The sequence below is a fragment of the Ovis aries genome, chromosome 13 (genome assembly GCF_016772045.2).
Source record: "Ovis aries strain OAR_USU_Benz2616 breed Rambouillet chromosome 13, ARS-UI_Ramb_v3.0, whole genome shotgun sequence".
NCBI lineage: Eukaryota > Metazoa > Chordata > Mammalia > Artiodactyla > Bovidae > Ovis > Ovis aries.
The window spans coordinates 10,824,171-10,847,336 of NC_056066.1; the positions used below are offsets into that span (position 1 = coordinate 10,824,171).

General features: G+C 49.2%; 1 protein-coding gene across 1 annotated transcript in view; it reads right to left on the reverse strand.

The window, feature by feature from the left end:
• IL2RA (interleukin 2 receptor subunit alpha) overlaps window positions 1–21,166 on the reverse strand; it is a 43,463-nt gene extending 22,297 nt beyond the window's left edge. Inside the window, 1 exon segment of the mRNA NM_001009415.1 lies at window positions 20,858–21,166. Coding sequence (NP_001009415.1) covers window positions 20,858–20,921 — 64 coding nt within the window. The 5' untranslated portion in view covers window positions 20,922–21,166.
• Between the last annotated feature and the right edge of the window lie 2,000 nt (window positions 21,167–23,166).

Here is a 23,166-nt window from a genome sequence, read left to right on the forward strand (position 1 = left end):
GATGCCATCCAGCCATGTCATCCTCTGTCACCCTCTTCTCCTCCTGCCCTCAGTCTTTCCCTGATGAGAGCACCTCATCAGGGCACCTGATGGTGGCCAAAGTATTGGAGCTTCAGCTTCAGCCTCAGTCCTTCCAATGAATATTCAGAGGTTTATCTAAATGTAAGAGACAGTCTCCAAATTCCTTGGGGAGCCCACCCAGCAGTCTGAGCCTCAGAAAAAGCAGGTGTTTCAGGTGCAAACTAAAATATTACAGGACATGTTTACCATTAATCTCAATAGGATCCCAGGATCTGAGAGCTGGGAGAAACTCCAGCGATAATTAAGCTTAACCTGCCCTTTTGTTGATTAAGGAAACAGGCCTTGTTCCATTCGACGAATAGCTGCAAACCTGGGACGCGACAGAGCCCCGACTTCTAGTTCAGTGAGTCCCCCCATAGCTAGCGTCAGGAGCAAGCGCGCTTGTCACCAGCGGTGGAGGCTCCTCTAGCTGGAGGCAGGGCTCTGCCTACACTATCTGGGTCACTGGGAAGTGTTTGTGAAGTGTTGTGGTTGAATTCAGATCATTATCTTTGAAGAATTCAGAGCTCACGTCCTCCATTTGGGGCTATTTATAAAACAGTAGCTGTGACACCTGAGCCCCGCCTGTGGCTGCTCCCTTGTAGAGATTACCTTCCATGCTCACTGCAACCCTCAGAGGGAGAGACTGTCACCCCACCTTACACGTAAGGGAACTGAGGTTCAGTCAGTTGCCTGAAGTCACACAGCTCAAGGCAATGGGACCAGAATCACAGGAAATCCCACTATTGCTGCCTCCATACCTACCTTTTTTTTTTTTTTTAAAGGAACTACTTTTTTTTTTTTTTGGTACGGCAGATAATCTGCTTGCAATGCAAGAGACCGGAGTTCAATTCCTGGGTTGGGAAGATTCCCCTGGAGAAGGAAATGGCAACCCACTCCTCGCCTGGAGAATCTCATGGACAGAGGAGCCTGGCAGGCAACAGTCCATGGGGTCGCAAAGAGTCTTGTATGACTGAGCAACTCACACTATTTCTTTTTTTTTTTTTTTAATATCTATTTATTTTCGGCTGTGCCGGGTCTTCACTGCTGCTCAGGCTTTCTCTAGTTGTGGAGGGTGGGGGCTGCTCCCTAGCAATGTGCAGGCTTCTCATCGCAGAGAGCGGGCTCTAGGGCACAGACTTCAGTAGTTGCAGTTCCCCAGCTCTAGATTACAGGCTCAATAGTTGTGGAGTACGGGCTTAGTTGCTCCGCGGCATGTGGGATCTTCCTGGACAGGAATTGAACCCTTGTCTCCTGCATTGGCTGGAGGATTCTTTATCACCGAGCCACCAAAGAAGCCCCCTCATGCCTACCTTTAAAAAAAAGATCCCACTTTTACTTTCAGGAAATAATTTCAAATAGCAAACTTAAATGGGTCAGAAGAAGCAGGGATGAAGAAGATAGCAGGAGAAAAGGTTTTCATGGACCCCAGGTCACCACAAAAACACAGAGGGTGACGCAGGTGGTTTCTCTGTAGGCGTGAGATTCAAAGTGTTGAACAAGCGGGATAGAGGGGGTCGGGAATCAGCATGAGGGATGCCAGTGTAAGGGTGAAGCCAGCATCCCACAGCTCCCGTCTGCCGCAGGGTGACCCTTCAGTTGCTGATGTGTGGGAGAAGCCGGGAGAAGGAGTGCAGACGGATCATTTGAGAAGTGCAAAGAGCAGGTATTGACCAACAAACTTGGACATATTTCAATTCTTTAAACAACCAATATGACAAAGACAGTGATTCTCAAACCTTTGGTGTTAGACCTCTTCACGCTTTCAAAAATTACCGAGGGCCCCACCCCGAAGCTTTTGTTTTTGTAGATTATATCCATCATTGTTTGCCACATTAGGAATTAACACTGGGAGCGTTTAAAAGTACATGTTAATAATTCGTCTTCAAGTAACAATGACAAGCCCTCACAAATATGTCCTGATTTGATCCTGACAACTACACCATGAAGAAGATGTTATCATGATTCCTCCCATTTTATAAATGAGACACTGAGGCACAGCGAGGTTTGGAGAATTGCCTGAGGTTGCCCAGCAAGGTCGCATGGCTAGAGGACCCTCAGTGATGGGACTAGAGGCTTGTCTGGGCTTCTGAGCTGAGGTCTTGGCAAGGATGCTGTGCTGCTCTGTACAGACGCCTACCTCTAGCCCTGAGCTTCGTCAAGACACAGTGCCTTCATCCTCTGGTGCTCCAGCTCTGCTCAAAACCTACTATTTCCTCTTCTACTTAACTCGCCACTGGGGTTTTAGTCAATGCAATCAGATGAAAGAACACGTAGCTGCCTAAATACTAGAAAGAAAAGAAGTAGGACTATCTCTACTTGCAAATGTTACAACAGTGTGTCCAGTAAACCCAAAAGAAGCAATGGTGGTAGTGATAAAATAATGAAATGATTTAAAAAGCTAGCAAACGGTCTGCGTGTGTTCCAGCTGCTCAGTCGTGTCTGACTCTTTGTGACCCCGTGGATTATAGCCTGCCAGGCTCCTCTGTCTATGGGGTTCTCCAGGCAAGAATACTGGAGTGGGTTGCCATCGATAGTGATACGGAAAAAGCATGGCATGGAGTGAGGAGGAGAGAAACACTTTTTTTGGATAATGTTTGGACAATGCCAGCTAAGGAATGCAGAAAGATGGATCGGAAAAGGAATTATGTGCAGAAAGGTAGATCGCAAAGGAATTAGGTTGAGTGAAAAAAAGCCAGTTTCAAAAGTTACATATCATGTGATTCCATTTATCTTGTAGTCTTAAAATGACAAAAATCATAGAGATGGAGAGTGGCTCAGTGTCTGCCAGGGGTCAGGGAGGATGGTGGCCTGTGGTCACAAAAAGGCAGTGGGAGGGATCTTGCGATAGGAACTTTTGTGTACATTGGCTCTGCTCACGGTCACAGAAATCTACGCATGTGGGAAAGTCGCATGGAAATAAAGACACACGTGCATGAACGAGAACATGTAAGATTGCTAGGTCAGCAAGACTGATAGATTGCAGTGAGGTCAACTTCCTGGTTGTGATACCATGCTGTAAATGTGGGGAGGACTGAATGAAGGCTGTACCGGATCTCTTGTCATTTACAACTGCATGAAAATCTATAATTCTCCCAAAATAAAAAGTTAAAAATAAACATGCACTCAAACAACCTTCAGTCCTTCTTGTCCTTGTTTCTTTTAACAGCCCTCTCGTGCCCATGAGGCAACACTTCAGTCCCTTCGGTTCCCCGCACCTTTGCCATCGGGTGGAATCCCTTCCCAGGAGTTGTTGCTTGGACCTCTCCAGGACCCTGGCATACGTAGCCCCCTCCATCTCCTGTATCGTCCACCCTCACCTTCAGCCCTCCCGACTGCAGACCTGCCAGAGCATCTTATCATTTCCTTCCACCTCCCAACTTTCCCTGCCTCCAATGTGTTTTCAAATGTCACCAGTTTTGCACAGTGGCAGTATCATGGCCAACGAGGCTTACCCGAGCTAGCTGAAAAGGGAAAAAGACCATCAAGTCAGGGAGTTGACTGGCTGTCCAGTAGTTAAGAATCCTCCTTCCAATGCCAGAGTTAGATCCCTGATCAGGGAACTGAGATCCCACATGCTGTGGGACAACTGGGCTCTCAAGGAGCATCCAAGCCTGTGTGCCACAGCTAGAGAATCTGTGTGCTGCAACGGAAGATCCCGCATGATGCAACTAAGACCCAACATGGTCAAATAAATAAATACCTTTTAAAAATTATAAAGCATTGAAAAGTCAAGCATCCTAGCATCCCAGAGCACAGAGTGACTACTAGCACCGTAGGCAATGGAGATTCTTTGGATTTTTATCTTCTAAGACTATTTGTGAGAATTCTGGATCTGTTTCCTTCCTCTCACTTGCGTTCACAATGGCCTACACATCTAATAAAGTACGGTCAACTTCCTGACCCCTGCCCACTGGCTCACCACTGTTGAGTTTCGAAACTTCTGGTCATTTCTGATTGTTGCTGGGGCCGTCCATGTCACCTATTGTTTGTTTAAACTACTTCCTCAATGCGGGCAGCCATAGGCCCTGAATGAATGCTTGAGTGTATCAGCAATCACACTGATAAGATGGTCCATTAATTCATTCAGTCAACACAGATCCATCTTCACTCAGCGTAAATGCGGAGGCATGCACGCCCAGTCACTCAGTCATGTCCAACTCTTTGCAACCCCGTGGACTGTAGCCCGTCAGGCTCCTCTGTCCATGGGATTCCCCAGGCAAGAAATACTGGAGCGGGTTGCCATTTCCTTCTCCAAGGGATCTTCCCGACCCAGGGCTTGAACCTGCGTCTCTTAACGTCTCCTGCATTGCAGGTAGACAATGCTTTACCACCGCACCACCTGGGAATCCCCCACACGCTGAGGGAAATGTGGCAAAACCAAGTTCAGGGTCACCAGGCTGTGGGCTGGGGGTGGGGATGGGGTTCAGGTAGGTTAACGGCATCAAAGAAAAGGTCGCCTGACTCCCCAGGTGGGAATAAGATAAGCGGGGGCGCTATGTGCTCTGTGGGGGGAGAGGGGGCACTCAGTGCAGCTGAGCTGGTTCTCTGGTACTGAGCATCCTTCACGCAGGAGTTCTGTATCTGACCCACAGTTTCTGAGACCCCGGCTGGGCCTCTCAGACCACAGAGTCAGAGTTTCCACAACTTAAGAATGAGAACGTCTTCTGCCTTAATCAACACTTGTTACCAAGAAAAACGGGGGGCTGGGTGGGAAAAGAGCTCTCTTCTCTTTATGTTAGAAGAGAAGAAAGGAGACAGAAGCAGCAGTATTCCTGTCCCTAAGTCAACACCGTCGCGTCTGGGGGGTCTCAAATGTTCCTGCAAATGAAATGTTGAGGGGGGTGGTTTTGTCCCTGGGAGGCTTAGCTGATAACGAACTTCTGTATGTGAAAGAGTTAACCACACATTTACCGCAGAATGTCAACCCGATGAAAATTAAAACGTTGTCAGATAAGAAAAACAAGAGGTGTAGAAATATACCCATGTTCTTTCTCTGAAATCGAAAATCAGTTTTCCTTCAAACCTTTGAAAGCTGTTTCTTGGGACGAAATAATGGTTTTAGCAGAAATGTGCTATGCTGGTGAATCCTACCCACCATCTTCCCCAAGGGGAGCTGTCAGAGAATTTAGACCACGGAGTCACGGAGATTTTCAACTCCGTAGCCACAGTTTCCACTCTTTTAAAGAATGCCAGGCACATAGGTGCAATGCTGGGTAGAAACTCAAGACCCAGGGGGAAAGATAGGAAAGAAGAAAAAAGTCAAAGGAGAACATGGAGGCATCCAAAAGGAAGAGGCACTCGTCAGAACCGACACCCCATTCAGGCGGCGTGCAGGGGCTGGCCGCGCCAGCGTGGGCCCCGAGTGGGTCAGGCGCCCCAAATCCATGTGTCCTGGGAAGATGAGGATCAGGTTTGCCAGTAGCCACCCCCACCTCCCAGGGTGCCTCCCATACCCCTCTCTGGGCGCGCTTCTTCCTGCCTGCTCTCAAGAATACCCTCCGCTTCAAACAAGCGTTTGGATTCACATTCATATGAAGAAACCTTCCTGCCGGGTGCAATGGTGTCAGGAGGTGGGGCATCAGGTGACTTGAGGCCGTGAGGTTGGACCCTCCTAGGTGGGTCTGGGTCCCCTAGGAGAGTCACCAGAAATCCTCTGGGGGGAAACCATAGCCTTCGCCCAAACCCCATCACGCCACCCCCCCACCCCTGTCTCAGATCTCAGCCCCCAGCAATAAAGTGAGGGGTAAAATAAAGTGTGTTGTCTAAGGCCTCCAGGCCGTGGTATTCTGCTAGGACAGCCTGCTCAGACGAAGATGTCATTGTGTGTCTTGGATGGTGACCAGCCTTTCCATGGAGAACGTCAGCCCCACTACGGAAACGGAGGCCACAGGCCAGCTGGAGGGAAGGTACTGATTTAGGTTCTGAGGTTCTGGGTGCTTTGGAGGCAGCCCTGACTGCTTGTCTACTGTGACTGGCCTAAGACTGGTTCAGTGTAGCCCAACAGCAGCCGGAACGTGTTCCCCAAATCCACACATCAGTAGGCGAGGACCCACAGAGAAGGGGAGAGGGTAAGGCTGTGTCAGAGCGAACTGATGATGGGGGTGGCCACACAGTCGGGAGGAGGGTGTTTAAGATTGTCACGTAGACGAGGCCAGGCGTAGACGAGGCCCAGCATAGACGAGGCCCGGGGCCCTCTCCAGTACTCCAGGAACTGGCCTCAGAAACGCAGCTTCAACTGAAAGGCTTTTGATGAGTTTACTCTGTGGACTCAGTCTGGACTGTCCCCCACTAGGCCAGCACTGAAGGAAACAGACTCCAAGATCCCCAGAAAGTGAAGTGAATATGTGATTCTCTATGACGCTATGGCCTGTAGCCCACAAAATTCCTCTGTCCATGGAATTTTCCAGGCAAGAATACTGGCATGGGTTGCCCATTCCCTTCTCCAGGGGGTCTTCCCATCCCAGGGATCGAACCTGCATCTCCTGCATTGGGAGGCAGGTTCTTTACTGTCTGAGCCAAGTTCCACAGAGCACTTTTTAAAGTATCAGCTCTAGGGACTTCTGGTCCAGTGGCTAAGACTCCAAACTGCCAGGGCAGGGGGTCCAGATTCAATCCCTGGGCAGGGAACTGGACCCCACAGGTCACAACTAAGAGTTTGTATGCTGCAACTAAGGCCCAGTACAGCAAAATAAATAAATACAAATATTTTTAAGTTCCTGCCTTCCCTAAACTCGCATAGGCAGCATCTGCAAATCATGGTCTCTGATCAAAGCCATAGGCGAGTACTGTTCCTTTCAAGGGACACCCAACTTAGGAGGTTTGACCACAGGTGATGAATTTGTAAGGGGTTTTCATGTTGGGCTTCCTCTTATTGAATTTAAATCCAAGGTGGCAGCATTTTCTAAGGACATGGGTACTAAGACCTTTTTACCATGATTCAAGGGGAATTGTTTTGTGCTGAAAAGAACAGATGGGAGCCGTCAAGGATGTAGTCATTGCAGCGTGAACTGCATAGAGTTCCTCCCGTGGCGTGAGCGATGCCTTCAGTCCTGCTGGTGAACGGACGGGACGCAGTAGGGGAGAAGGCTGGCTGGCGGGGAGCCTGACCGGCTCGATCAGCACAGGGTGGAAGGGATGGGGTTTCACCCTGCTCTGGGGTGTTTATTAACCACAGAATGTCAGACCTGAAAGGGACTTAGAGAGCCTCTCTGTCATCTCCTCCGATGCACCGGGAAAGTGCCCACTCCATCCAAGGCGTGGCAGTCACTGCATGCTGGCCACTGACCCAGGCACACAGTTGGCTTCCCCGGTCCTCCCAGTAGTAGGCTGTTATGAACATTCATGACAGTTAAGACTACGACTACTTTATAGTCCATTGCTATGAGCAAGACATTGAATATGCAATAAACTGACGTATACAGAATGCTACAGTGTTATTGATATTCTTATCTGTAAATAAGAAGCATTTCAGTGTGATTAATGACTGGATGGCCATCCCTGCTGCTCCGTGTTATACACGATGCAGTGAGCCGGCAGAGTCAGTGCCCTGCCCAGCATCACACAGCCAGTTCCGCGAGGTCAGGATCCGCAGCCTCTCGGGGGGAGGCGCCCATGACTGCGTGCGCCCACCTTTCCTCCCATGTCTCAGCTACTTCCTGTCCCTGTGGCCACGGTAACCTCTGACCTCCTTCCGCCCCGTCCCCCGTGTGTCCTGTGAGGCAGGAAGGCCGTCTCGGGCACCTCGGGCTGGGGTTCGGGGGGCTGGAGCTTGGAGAGCGGAGAGTGGGTACTAATATGCAGAGATGGTTCAGACTGGACTCCCCAGGGACTGGGCCTTTGTAAGGAGTGTGGGGCCAGTGAGGCGAAAGGAGCCGGGATTCTGGGCACGTTCCCTGGGCAGCTGGAGGTGGTGGTGGTGGCGGCATCTTTCATTAAAACTGGAGATAACGGAGGATGAGTTGGCCTGCGGGGCGGGGGGCGGGGCGCCCAGCGCTGGCTGTACTGAACTTGGGAAGCCTGTGGAGAGGTGCTCTGGCTCTCGGCCGTGCAGATTGCAGGCCCAGCAAGCCGTGCTGACTGAGCACCTACTGTATCCTGATTACCTTAGGCAGGCTGCCTCGTCCCACGGCGGCTGAGGCCCCTGGAGGCTTGAAGGACCAGCCCACTCCCAGCTCACCCCCAGGTCACTCAGCACCCTCAGGGGCTACACCCCTTCCCCCGTGCCACCTGGCATCAGTCATACACACAGAAAACAGGGCTGATGCCCTCAAGCCCAGATGGCCCCCATCCCTGCAGCTGCTCTGTGGCGCCGGCTCCTCCCCAGGTACAGCCCATGCCCCTGCACTTGGCCGGCTCCGCGGCCAGCTCATAGCTCCACCCCAGCAGGACCCAGCCAGCAGGACCGCGCTGTGTCCTCTGTCATTAACTTGCTCGAGACTTTGCCTCCCCCTTCCTGCCTGACCGGCAGGACCCTTCCCTGTCACTTTGCTCTGGGAAGCCTCCTTGCCCCTTTTCTCTGGGGCTGGGCATGACTCTGCCTTCCCGGACCACCTGCACTCGCCACACCTGTCCATCAGCTGTCCCCACCCTGCTAGTGCTGGCAGAGAATGGTACCCAGAGATGGTTTTACAGGAAAACAGGATTATGCAAGTTCAAGCCAGGTTCTGAATCCAAGCCCTGTGAAATCCCAAGTTCCTGAGCCCTTTCTACTCTCCCCAGATGCTTCCCAGTTGGGAATAATTCCAAGTAGGCAGATGAGATGTGGTAGATTATAAAAGGGGAGGTGTCCCTAGATGCCAGGCTTTGAAATTGTAGGTGAGGAAGCTATGTTTGCACAACAGGAGCCCTGCCTGCTGGAGTGGGTGGAGCTGCGAGGGGTCCAATGTGCAGAGGACATTCAGATGGACCAGGTCAGAAGAAACAGGAGATGCCAGGCAGAGGACACATGCCCCACAGGTGGTGGGGGAACAACATGAGGTCTTTGATCAGGGAAGAGGCATTGTGAAAGTTGCTTTCAAGAGAATTAACTTGGGAGTGGATCAAAGAGTGACTTAAAATAAGAGACAGAAAACTTGCTTAGGAAGCCCAGGGGAATTGATGAGACCGGTTAACTGCCTTCTTCCTCTGTACAAGGATGGAGCAGGTAGCCTGGCTCCGTCACTTTCTGGGGTGTGTGAATGAAAGCCTAACAACCTCAGTTTCCTCGTCTGTAAAATGGCAATGATCCCAGTGGTACCTGACTCCCAGGGTTTTTGTGAGACTTCAGTAAGATCACAGGTGTAGAAGGCACAGCCGGGTGCCTGGCTGGCCCACAGTTCCTCTCCCAGGAGGAACGGGAGGAGCAGGAGGGTGGGAGTCCCTCCGCAGGAGCCCACTGCAAACTCAGGCTGGAGGAGCGAGACAGGAAACCCTGGGAGAGGGAAAGTGAAACTTGATGGCCTGGTGAGTGAAAGGCGTTGAAAGTGAAAAGTGAAATAAAGGGCCTGTTAGCACATCTGAGCTGAAAACGCTCACCCTTTGCGTCCCCCACACTCTCCTAGGTGTCAGCAGGATGTCAGCGGAAACTGTCCTCGTAGTGTTAAACGGTGTTGGGGTTTGTAACTTTTTTGGTAGTTGTTTGTTTTGCTTTCCACTTGAAATAAGGAGTTTTCTCTTCACAAAGATCCTTTTATTCTAAATCAGACGCTGAGCAGAGGTGTCACTACCGCAGGGGCCGGAAACAGATACCACACTCAGCTGGGTCTGCAGGCGCTACTGGTTTCACCCACTGGGGAAGCCGCCAGCCTGCCACAGCCAGGACTGGCGCCCACAGCACAGCCTCCCCGAAACTCCCGGGAAACTCACAGGGCCCCGGGCAGGAAGAGGCTGACGTCAGCCCAGGCCGCGGGGATTTCAAGCAAAACTTGTAAAAATGGCTCCTCTGCCCTTTAACTATGTCACAGTCTTTCTCTGAGGAGATAGACCGATTCACTCTAAGGCCCTCATTTCATGAAACTATGTATATATAGTTATACACATATATATGTACACATTGTATACATATGTACTAAGATCATGGCATCCAGTCCCATCACTTCATGGGAAATACATGGGGAAACAGTGTCAGACTTTATTTTGGGGGGCTCCAAAATCACCGCAGATGGTGATTGCAGCATGAAATTAAAAGACACTTACTCCTTGGAAGGAAAGTTATGACCAACCTAGACAGCATATTAGAAAGCAGAGACATTACTTTGCTAACAAAGGTCCATCTAGTCAAGGCTATGGTTTTTCCAGTGGTCATGTATGGATGTGAGAGTTAGACTGTGAAGAAAGCTGACTGCCAAAGAATTGATGCTTTTGAACTGTGGTGCTGGAGAAGACTCTTGAGAGTCCCTTGGACTGCAAGGAGATCCAAACAGTCCATCCTAACGGAGACCAGTCCTGGGTGTTCATTGGAAGGATTGATGCTGAGGCTGAAACTCCAGTAACTTTGGCCACCTCATGAGAACTGACTCATTGGAAAAGACCCTGATGCTGGGAGGGATTGGGGGCAGGAGGAGAAGGGAACGACAGAGGATAAGAAGGCTGGATGGCATCACCGACTCTATGCACATGAGTTTGGGTGAACTCCAGGAGTTTGGGTGAACTTAGGGAGGCCTGGCATGCTGCGATTCATGGGGTCGCAAAGAGTCAGACAGGACTGAGTGACTGAACTTAGCTGAAATACACACATTGTATACATGTGTATAGCTAGACACACATATATGTATACATGTATACAGTGCACACACACATGTACCTGTATATATCATGTGTGTGTGTGTGTACACATAGTGTATATATGCATATTTGTGTATATGTATGTATACACATGGGCTTTCCCGGTGGCTCAGTGGTAAAGGCTCTGCCTGCCAATGCAGGGCATACGGACTTAATCCCTGGGTCAGGAAGATCCCCTGGAGAAGAAAACAGCAACCCACTCCAGGACTCTTGCCTGGAGAATTCTATAGACAGAGGAGCCTGGGGGGCTACAGTCCATGGGGTTGCAGAGTTGGTCACAACTTAGCAACTAAACAAACATATATAGAGAGACATATATGTACATAAACACACACATACACGTATATATCCATAGTACATGTATGTATGTGTATATATATATACGCTATATATAGCATGTGTATACAACCTGTATATATCAGATTGGCCAAAAATTTCATTCAGGTTTTTCTGAAAAATGTTACAGAAAAACGCAAACTTTTTTACGAACCCAATATATATATGTGTGTGTCTATGTGTGTCTATGTGTATATATATATACACATATATAGTTTAAAAAACACTCTTCCTTTTAAATACCTAGCATAACCAGACTGACTGGGTTCCCTTCATCCCTTTCTTGGAGAGGCAGGTCCTTCCAAGTGTTTGAAATTGGAAAGTGGCTCACAGCCTGGTGAGGAGGTGCCGTCTGTCAGCTCTGCATGTTAACGGTGTGTCTACAACACCCGTGGGCTGTGGGAGCCATCTGTTTCTCCTTTAAGGAAAGGAACTGCTCCCACCAAAACTGTTCCTATTTTCTTGCTCAGGGAGTTTCTTGAGCAAAGGAAAGCTTCCGCACATTTTCTCACTATGCTGTTCTAAACTCAAAATCCACAGTGTTTGACTTCAGTAGCTTTAGTCATTAGCAATGACAGAGCGATGCTTTCAGCCCTTGTTTCTGTCCCAGGTATTAGGACAGTGAGGCAGCTCTTGAGTGACAATGTCAAGGACTTGCATAGGGGCAAATGCCTGTCTGTGTGGCCGTCCACGCTTTCTTTGTATTTGCATTCTGAATCTCAGCTCGGCCGGCACTGTCTGTGTGATGTATTTTTTCTCCTGCTGGATGGAGGGTTCCTGGAGACCCAGGGCTGGGTTGCACCCATCTCCCGAGCCTGTATCTGATACATAGTATTTGCTTAATAAATGTTTGCCAAGTGAATGAATGAACAAAGGAATGACCGTCCCCAGCCACCCTCCTGCGTCCCCCCTCCACCTGCCACACCTGTCCTGCATGTCCGGCTCAGCACAGTGTTTTCACTCCAGAGAACTTCACAGCAGAGAGAACTCCCTCCATCATGCCTTGGACGCACACCTACCCTCGCCTTTGTTTTCTTATTGCTAAGGCTACAGAAGCAGGGAGGCTTCTGAAGGAGGTATCTATTTTGGGCCCAAACAGAAGAGTGGGTGATTCTGTGGGCAGAGATTCCTGAACACGGTGATGTTGACTCATGCCTGAAGGTGCTCAGAATTTCCTTGCTTCGTGGGCGGCTGGGGCAGACGTGGCTTGACTCGAGTGCTTTCTTTGAAGCCCAGTCAAATGCAGGAAAGACAGCCCGAGCTACTGTTTGGCAGGTAGGAGGAGGGGAGAGCAGGATTTAGAGAATTTAAACTTCAGGGATTCTATGGGACTGAAAAGCCAGCCCTTCGAGCAGACGGCAGGCAGCTACTGGGTGTCTGGGGTTGGATGCGGTCGGAACAGGCTTTTCATTTATCGACAACCACAGGGGCAGTGGGGCCTACTCAGAGCAGACTTTCAAAAGGAGAAACTAAACTTCTTTATTAACAGCAGTTTACGAGAATCATCAACAATGCAGGCCCTGCATGGAGCCAGCCTTGCTCCCATCCGGCACCCCAACACTCCCGGTTGTATTCCATGCGATAAGTGATTCACCTCCATGAGCCTCAGTTTACTGGGTACGAGAAGGGGGTGAGAACAAAGTGGACCTGATTTTGAGGATTAACAGAGGCAACACAACATTTTCACATAGTGCCTGTGAGAGAGCTGTAAGTATGAGCTCTTCTCGTTATCACTTGTGTTTCCGACGTTTCTTGGGGACGTTCCTGGGGGTCAGGGGTTAGAACTTGGTGCTTTTACTGCCTGGACCCAGGTTCAGTCCCTGTTTGGGGAACTAAGATTCCACAAGCCTTTGTAGTGCAGCACGCTCCAAAAGTGTTTCCTGGCACAAGGCTGAAGGCAAAATAAACCTCAAAGGGAAAAGTGGGTGCTGGGATCAGGGTTTGTGCGGGGCCTGCCCCAACCAGCCAGCCTTTCTGCAGTTCACAGCTCTGCCCACCTTCCTCCTCTCCCTTTCTCCCGAGGGCCTCCTGGAGCCCAGTGGGCTTTCCATGCTCTTTAGAGTAAAGGGACCCATCACCTCCTTAGCACGCGCTTTGTGTTCTTAAAAAACCTGCTTCTCTTCTTTTCAGAAAGAAGCATTTCACTCTTCCTAGTCTCCTGATCCACCCGGCCCTTTCGTTGTGTCCGGAGTGGTGGGTGGGGAAGAGGGCAGCTGGAGGCCTGACTCCACTGGCCTGAGCCGGCCACCCCGCTCATTCTCAGTGGCCTTCTGGTCACCCCACCTGGGGGCAGCCACACCTTGGTGCCTTAGAGTTTCTGCTGCCTGAAATCCTCCTGGGTCCCTGGCCCTGGGCTGAGTCGTTGCAGGCACTGTGGCTGATGGAAAGCTGTGTGGACAGGATGGGTTAAGGGCAGAAGGTCACATGGGCAGTCAGGATGGAAGCCCTGGTGCTCGACAGCGGTCGGGGCAAAATTTGAATGTGGGGAAATAAGACCCCGGACTTCTTGACTGTTACCCAGAGGTGTCATGAGGTCCTAGTGATGCTGACTCGGTGACCCACTGTGGGAGTGCAGACTCCAGACCCAATGACACGTGTTACTAGAGGATCAAAGTGAGAGGGCAAGAACCCAGATGCCTCTTGTCAGAACAGAAGTACTAGTTTTTATAGGATCACTAGGCATTTGAGCTTCATTTTTGTTCAGCAAGCGACCAACATGGAGTAGGAAATATTTGAAACGTGGGGCATTTGATTCTTTGCCCTCACGAACGCCTCAATTTTCAGTTTGTTGCTCAAGGATCATGACTCACATATACAACGTTAGCCACCTCATTGGGAAACACCACCCCTCAGCCAGCTCCTGAGGTTTATAAGTGCAAGCTCAGAGCCACCTTCTCCAAGAAGCCTTTCTGAATGGCCCGGGAAGCACCTCTGGATGCCACGGTGTCATCAGCTCTGCCACCTACCATGCTGCTATGTTCAATCTTGTGTCTTTCCCAGACTGGTTTTCCCATTTTTGTTGGAAGTTCTTGTGGGGTGGACACAGCACCCGCTTTTTCTCTCCCATGACAGCTTTGCTACTCAAAATGGGGTTCAGGCACCAGGCACTTGGATCTCATGGAGGAGCTTGTTTGCACCAGAATCTCCTCCCTCACCCCAGATATCCTGAATCAGAATCTGTTTCACAACAAGCCCCCTGCCTCACCTGTATTACAGGTGATCTGTAATACATTGAACTTTGGAAAGTACTATGCTAGAGCATCTATTCCCAGTGAATAGGAATAAAACAATGGACTCAGACCAACCATGGAATCACTATTCTGTGGATTTCAATCCTAACTGCATCTTGAATCATTTGAGAAGCTTAAAAATAATGCTGGCCTATGTCCAGTTCTAATCCCCAGAGAGTCTGACCTAACTGGTCTTAGGTGGGACTTGGACATCATTTGTGAAAGTTTCCCAGATGCACATTTAATGTGTAATTCATGCCAGAAAGCGCTGCTCTAAATACATTTCCCAGTTAGACTTGTGTTTTCTCACTGATGGAAGCAAATCCCAGAGTAAGCTCCAAACAAGTCAAAAGCCGGAAAATTCCTGAGTAATCTTAGAGTGGAAAATACTTAAAAGACCCAGAGATGATTCTAGTATTGTTTTCCCCTAAATGGGTGACTTATTTGAAAGCCTGGGGAAAGGGGGGATTCAGTGATGGCTATTGAGTCATTGTCAAATACTGCTGTCTCCCTTGGCAAGTCTTCAAGGTGGGAGTTGCTCAGCAGATGTCTCATCTCCAGTCTTAGGCCAGGAGCAGTTTGAGAGCAAAGACCTTTTCCTTCTTAGTAATCCTGATGCATGGATAGATTGCTGGATGGATGGATGGATGGATGGATGATGGATGATGGATAGATAGATGGAAGAAAGGAAGGATGAATGAAAGGAGAGACGGATGGATGGATGGATGGATGTCACTGAGAGTTGATGTGAAGACATATGGGGAATATTGTGCTGGAATAGAAGAGGCCGGGATTCTAGTCCTAGATCTCTGCTTCTCTTGCTTCCCTGGTGTCTTTGGTTTTTCCTTGGCAACCTTTGCTTCCAATCTTGTCCAGGCACCCAGGCCTTTTAGGTTACTTTAGCCAAGCCAGCTACATCTCCCTTACTAGTGAGGGTAACATCCTGTGTCTCATTCTCTGTACTCGGAGTATGGCTGTTCAGATATTAAAGAACCTGATGGGAGGTCTTACCTGGAGACCCTGGTTGACAGGGAGGTTATTACCCCAAATATTACTCTCAAAATTTTGTGCATAAAAAAGTTTTCTAAGGAAACAAGTAGCAGCACTCCCCAGATTTGCTCAAGGACTCACTACTCAAGAAAGATGGAACTAGATAGACTGTGTCTATCACATTGCTCTTCCTGTTGGGAGTTTCAGGACGTGTACAGGAGTAAAAAATGAGGGCCATCTTTATGTGGTAAGGCCATCTCTGGGCTGTTTCCCACCACCACCTCCTCCCCAGCCCCCGCCCTTGATAATACCTGGGACAGCAGCTGACTCCACCTAAGCAGAACTTCCTGAAGAACTTACTAGAAAAGGTAGCAAAAGAGGCGGATGAGGGTGCTCATTAGTGGCCTCCAATCTCTCCTCCCCGATACATGCCTGGATGAAGAGCAACAGACAGCAGGGTCGCAGGAAGTTTAGGGAACCCCCCCCCCCCCGCTATGGCTTCAGGGGCTTCTCTGGCGGCTCAGATGGTGAAAGAATCTACCTGCAATGCAAGAGATGTGGGTTTGATCCCTGAGTCAGGAAGATCCCTTGGAGGAGGGCATGGCAACCCACTCCAGTGTTTTTGCCCGGAGAATCCCACAGACAGAGGAGCCTGGTGGACTGCAGTCCACGGGGTCACACAGAGTCGGACACAACTGAGCAGCTAGCAATACTGTGACTTCAGAGGGCCCCGCTGGGCTGCGGTAATGCACACTGTTAGCGTGGAGACAGGAATCCTAGGTCCTGAGTCCAAAGGGCTCAGAGGCCATCCCTTGAGCCCCCCTGCCCAGCTCTTCCTACCACTTGTGACCAATGTTCTTCTAGGCTCTGCTCAGATACTTCCGGAGAAAGGGCGCCCAGGACTGTCTGGGGAGGAAAGGGTGGAGGGGCCCTTTCCTCTGACTGTTGAGCTCCAGGGCTCTCACCAGAGAAAATCTACGGCCTAGGTCTTACCTCTTCAGTGCCAACCTCCCCCACCCAGCCTCAACCCCCTTCCTGCTCAAGTCTCCTTCCTTCTCGGTTTCTCGCTGCCACCCAAAGACGAGGGAGCAGACGAGGAACAAAAGCCGAGAATCACTCGTAAGGCCGAGGACCCATGGGTACACGCTTGGGTCCTCTGACGTGCGAAAAGTACGAATATCATCCCATATGCATACGTTCATTTTCTCAGAGGGGAAGTTAAAACACAGGAATTGGAGGGGCTTCCCTGGCGGCCCAGTAGCTATGACTGCGTGCTCCCCATGCCGGGAGCCCAGGTTCCCTCCCAGGTCAGGACTAAGCTCCCACGTGCCGCAGGTAACCATCTCACATGCTGCAGCGGAGACTTCACAGCCACAGCCAAAGACGCCACGGAACTCAGCACGGATCAAAGGGCCCACGGGCCACGACTAAGACCTGTGCAGCCAAACACGCGAACGAAAATCAGTATTGAGAGAAACAGAGGCTGGAGGGGAGCAGAGAAGAGCCAAAATTCTGCCTGACTGCCTTCCTGGCCAGCACGCGTGCCCCTCTGCGGCTCCCCCGAAGTGATTAGGAAGCCTCAATTTAACCGCTTTCAAGGATGCAAGGGTTTATAGCTTTTTGAAGCAATTGACTGAATGAAGATCCTCTTTCCTCTCCTCCCAGGGAATGGCCTGGGATGAAGAGAACAGAAAAAAGTTCCTGCTCACGTAAGCCCTCCCTTATGAGAAGCAAGGACATCGACTGAGGGCGAAAAGGCCCCAAGAGCAAACAGCAGAAGCCTCCCCAGCAGGGAGCGGTATTACAGCCGTCACCCTCCCTGAAGCCGTGGTCCCGGCCTGAGCACAGGGCGGAACCTCCCAGAGGCTGGAAATAACCCAGATGACACGTCAGCCTTGGCACTTGGGCCTCCGAAGTCCTCTCAACCCGGACCCTGCTGTATATGTCTTCGGTTTGGAAACTTTTTCATCTGAAAGTACCCCAGCTTGCAAAGGCTTTTTGACAGAGCTTATTTTATTTCCTGTTCAGAATTCTTGACATACAGCAAGAGAACCAGAAGGCAGTCCTAGGATCAGCCCCATCAACCTTCTCATTTTACAGAGAAACTGAGGCCCACGGAGATCCAGCAGTTTGCCCCCAAATCACGCCCTTCACCCCTCCGCAAAATTCAGCTTCCTCCTAACATTTCTCTGCCCTGGCCTCGGGGGACATGGCTCCACTTCCCAAAGGAACTCTCTGCTGGTCATGAGGCGGTGAGGGGGGCAGGGAGTGAGGAAGGGCTGGGGGGAGGGCTAGCCCGACTTGAGGGTGACTGTCGCTCTGATGAGAACGATCTTAGCAAGAGAGAGGCACAGGTGCCTCCAGACCACCCAAGGCTTTGCTCAAAGAAGCTTCTCTTTGCACATCAGCCATTCTTTACAGCAGCTGACTGTCAGCGAAGCCAGCTCTTCCTGGTGCCTCGATGCTCTCAGATCTCAACAGGAGCAGAGGTACAGGTGGTAAGCAGCACCACCTATTTAAGAAATGCTGTTTTTAAAGAAAGCAGCAGCTGTTTTATGAGATACTCCCTCAGTTTACCAAATCCATACACACACACACACACACACACACACACGGTTATGATCTATCCATCTATCTATATACGCTACCTTCTCCAAGGCATATCTTAAAGATAAGCAAGGAACATGTCGTAATAGCACTTTGGGATCTAGAGAAACTGAATGATTGAATGTGAAGGGTTAAGCATGTGTGTTTTAATGACAAATGTGAAGATGGAAATTCCAGTGTGGGCAGTCATCTTTACAAGAAGGGATAATTAGACGAAAATAGCATCTTCATGGGTTTCCACACTGTGTGTGTGTGTTTTTGAGACTAGGGCATGCAGATTTGATCACAGAATTCCTAGAATGAAAGAAAGATGATGAAGGCACAGATAAACTCTCAGAATTTCCACAGTGCTGAGAAAGGCACCATCAATAACGTGCCTGTTGGCAACATCAGGAGAAGTCTCTTTTCAACCACATCCCAAGACCCAGTAATACAGAGACTAAAAACACCCACATTGACCAATACACTCCCTGTCAGCAGCCCTCACAGTTTTAAATGGTGGCTTTGGAAATTTTCAGAATGAAAATCAGCCTTATGAATCAGCTAGAAATTGCATCTGTTGACAGTCTGATAGATTTTGTTAGTGACCTCTCCCTTCCTAGGAATAAGATTTGTTTATTTTAAGACTGGGCTCCTCTGAGAGGAAAAAGTCTGAGAGGAGAGTATTTTTGACCCTGGAGAGGTTCCTAAACCATGCGTGGATCCCAGAAATTGAGCCCTTGTCATTCTCTTTGGCTGCTGAGTCCTACTGGTCTCTGGAAGAGGCCATTGCACGCCCTGTCTGCCCACCTTTCTCTGTGGAGTCACCTCCATAGAGCTTGGGCCCTGTCCAACAAGTGAACAGAAAGAGCACTCAGCAGAAAGAACCGGGTTTGAGTCCCAGCCACGTCACTGGCTCTGTGGCCTCTGAGTCTTGGGGTCTTCTTCATCTCGTGGGTTGGTGACATCCAGTCTGCAAAAGGACTATGAAGGTGGAAGGAAGACATGTGTCTGGCCTATACAAGGTACTTTGTGCTCAGTTGCTCAGCTGTGTCTGATTCTTTGGGACCCCATGGCCTGTAGCCCGCCAGGCTCCTCTGTCCATGGGGATTCTCCAGGCAAGAATACTGGAGTGGGTTGCCATTTTCTCCTCTGCAGATCTTTCCAACCCAGGGATTGAATGCATGCCTCTTGTGTCTCCTGCATTGGCAGATAGATTCTTTACCACTGCTCCACCTGGGAAGCCCCATAAGGTACCCTATAAATGGTAAATTTTACTTTCTCATTGTCTTTGATTGACTCTCAAATGAAATTTAAAATCCTCAACTTGGGGTCATCCAGTCTGAACCCCCAGTAGCCGCATGTCTCCACCAGAGGCTGAGGGCTTTCCCTGGCGCTCTGCCGCGTCTCTGCACCTGTGGTCTCTCTCTCTGGAATCCCCGTGGAGGGAAAGTCACTGACCCCTCGGGGCTCTTTGTGCTGCCGCTTTTGTGAAGCCTTCCCTGGCGGCCCCCCCTCCCATAGATCTTATCCCACCCCACCCACACTGGTGTCATAACTCTCTTCTCCTCACCAGGTTATATCCCTTTTAAGGTGAGGCTACGTTTTGTTCACGTTTGTATTTCCTGTACTGTTGAAAAGGGGAACAAGAGGCATTGGATAGATTTTTGAAGATGTGAGTGTATGGCAGAGCACTGTGATCAGACCATTCACATTCTCAGATAAGTCACCAACACCTGTCAGTAACACACGCTTACTCGAAATATGCTCCCTAGAGATGAGGCCCAGTCAACTGTAAAGACTTTTCTGTTCCCTTGGCCTGCCTCTCACTTTGCAAAGACCCGGCAGAGGCAGAAGTCACATTATAAGTCTTCCTAAAATCGTGTCCACTTTTCACTTTAAAGTAATGAAGATCCTACCCCTGGGTCAGTTCATAGCCCAGTGACTGGTCACTTCCCCTCAACAGGCCAAAAACACCCCTTAGGCATCATTGTATTTCACTTCTTAGCACATCTTTCTGTGGCCACTTGGCATTGTTATATGTCTAGAAATGAAGGATATTAAATTATAGATGCTGATATGTTTTCCTGCATAAGCAAGGGAGGACATTTTTAGAAAATTCACATGCCATTAGGAAGGAGGTTTGAAGCTGAAATTGGTGGTTTCTTATTTCTTAAAAAAAAGAAAAAACAGAAACTGACAATATCTTTCTGAAAGGGTGAATGAAATGCAAAACTTTCATATATGTACACACACACACAGAGATATATACATGCATAGTAGCAGCAGCAGACACATAAGATAAGAATTAATGTTCTCAAAATGATATGCTTATATTTTTTTAAAAACTTCTATAAAGTTGCACATACAAGGAGCTTCCTAGGTATCGTTTCCTTAGGCAGTAAAAAACAAAGTACACATCCTCGAAGCTTCACTTTTCTGAGCTCCTAAATGATCCCAGTGCTTCATATATGAGTTACTGACATCTGAGACATATTCACCTGGTATTAGAGAGATTTCTATCAGATTTCTAGTATTATCCTTACGGCCAGTGGATGCAGTGGAAAACGAAATTCATTGGAAAATAAAATCTCTTGAGGAATCTGCTCATTAGTATCCGGTTAACAGTCAAATATCACACCGCTATGTTCTTCCCAGAATCAACTGTCAAAGACCTTGAGTGACAAGAACTCCCCATTCTGAGTTCTCTTTATAAGGCAGTGATGATTGAGGCAAAGAATGGGGCCCCGGTGGGCCATGGACACAGGGGTAGAACCCAGGGTCCCGTCCCTCCCCGTACTTTCTACTTAGATGCCCCTCGTACTGTGTGATTGGGAAGGGTCTACATCCTTAGCCTTCCCAGGACTCCAGAGGCACCAGCGACCCCTTACCTGTCACGCAGCCAGGTACCACGATGAATACGAAGAACCTCCACATCAGCAAGCTTGGCTCCATCCTCCTGGCCCCTGGGATCACTGCCGACATCGGGGCCGGGAAGAGAGAGTGTCGCTCTGCAGAGCGCCGGGTTTCCTTTCAGCCTCTTGCTGGCATCGCACCGGGAGACTGGGGAATGAAGGGTGAGTCCGCTCAGGTTGCCATCCTTGCCGGTCCGTCAGCCTCTAGGGCAGTCAGTGCTTGCTCTGTATAAGTATTAGCCTGGGTTCCTCAGCCAGGAAATTGTGCGTACCACTCTCTTCTCTAGTCTCAAATATAGGAAGTGGTTTTAACCAGGTTTTTTTTCATTTCTTTCTCAAGTTCAGTTGCTGGGAGGTGTGGGCTGGGGTTGGTGAGAAGGATTGGGGTTCGTTTATGAATCCGTTCTTCGGCTTACCCCTGAAAAGGAGAGGGAGATTCCCACTGCCGTTAAAGCAGGGTGAGCAAGCGCTTCTTGGCAGTGGTCTCAACTAGAGTTTCATAAGCTGATGTCACTGTGAAACTGAGGTCCTAGACTCGCAGCTCCCTGGGGAGTCGGCAGGTGCCACTCGAGATGGAGAGGCGCAAGGTCATGCCAAGCAATCTTGGCCCTAGATGGGAATTTCCTAAAGCTGTCTGACCACGGAGCCCTTGAAGAAGTTCCCTGAGTCTCCGGGTAGGGTCTCCAATACTCAGATAATTGAAGACGAAGCACGGACTGCCCCATGCTCAGAACTCCTGAATACTCTCCCAAGACTTACAATCAGTACTAGCCATAATTCTCTCACCATGATGCCCCGGGTCCTGAATATGAGTTGTCATTTTATAAGACATTTTGCCACCAGATGTGTTTTCCTCTTGAAAGATCATTACTAAAAGTAGATTTTGGTTTTCAACGTTGGACTTTTTCTTTTCTTTTTTTTCCGGAAAATTGAATCTTGCTTTCCTGTTTAATGATCAGAGCTATCTTCTGATTTTCACAGAATAGTTGACTATGTTTTGCCCTCTAGAAATTTATGTCATCATGTATTTATAGTAAAAGAAAATTTAAAAAATATTAGCAAGTAAGCAGAAACATTGACAAAAGGAAGACTAGCCAGGCATGCCAAAGCAGTTCATAGTTCCAATATATGTTATTGATAAGCTCTAAGAATATTCTAACATTCTCTAAGAAAGACAATCACTGGGACTTCCCTGGCTAAGACTTCACCTTCCAATGCAGAGGGTGGAGATTCAATCACACGCCCAAGGACCAAACACCCAAAACATGAAACAGAGGCAGCATTGTAACAAATACAATAAAGACTTTAAAAAAAGGTGTGTGTGTCTTAGTAGCTCAGTCCTGTCTGACTCTTTGCAACCCCATGGACTGTACTCTCCAGGTTCCTCCTTGTGTGGAATTCATGGACAAAAATGCTGGAGTGGGTTGCCATTCCTTTCTCCAGGGGATCTTCTGAACCCAGAGATCAAACCCAGGTCTCCCTCATTGCAGGCAGATTCTTTACCGTCTTAGCCCCAGGGAAGAAGAAAGAAAGAAAAGGAAAGGAAGGAAAGAAGGAGGGAGGGAGGGAAGGAAGAAGAGCAATTACCGTCTCTGAAAAGAGCCTTGTGCATGAGTGTGTGAGTGTGCGGTCCTGTCCAACTCTGTGACCCCATGGGCTGTAGGCCACTAGGCTTCTCTGTCCCTGGAATTTTCCAGGCAAGAATACTGGAGTGGGTTGCCATTTCCTACTCCAGGGGATCCTCCTGACCCAGGCAGGGATCAAACCCGCTTCTTTTGCGTTTCCTACTTTGGCAGGCAGATTCTGTACCACTGAGCCGCAGCCACCTGCAGATGAACTAAAAATGGTTTCCAGACTAAATACCAGAGTTTGCAGAGAAAAGCATGAGCTGCTCTCTTTCTGGGAGTGCAATACTTGTCAGAATGTGACAGGATCGCCTGTCCTGGAAACATTACTGCTGGAAACATTCTCACCCCGCAGAACGAGAGCAGCAGTTCCTGTTGTCTGTAGGGCTGAGCCAGTTATTTAGCTGGAGATTTTTCCTGGCTACAAATGTCAAAGTATAATTTTGAAACAAACACAGAAAAATTGGAAATATAATCCAAATAACACCCCCTCCCCCAAAGCATTGAAGAGTGGCTGCCAATGTGATATTTAGGGCTGAATTATTCAGAAAGGGAAGGAGCAGAGAATGGTTAGTGCCTGACATTCAAGAGTAAAGCAATGAAAGGAAAACGAGGCCAAAATGTGAAATCCAGCCAGGCTCAGTGAGCACATTGGTAATG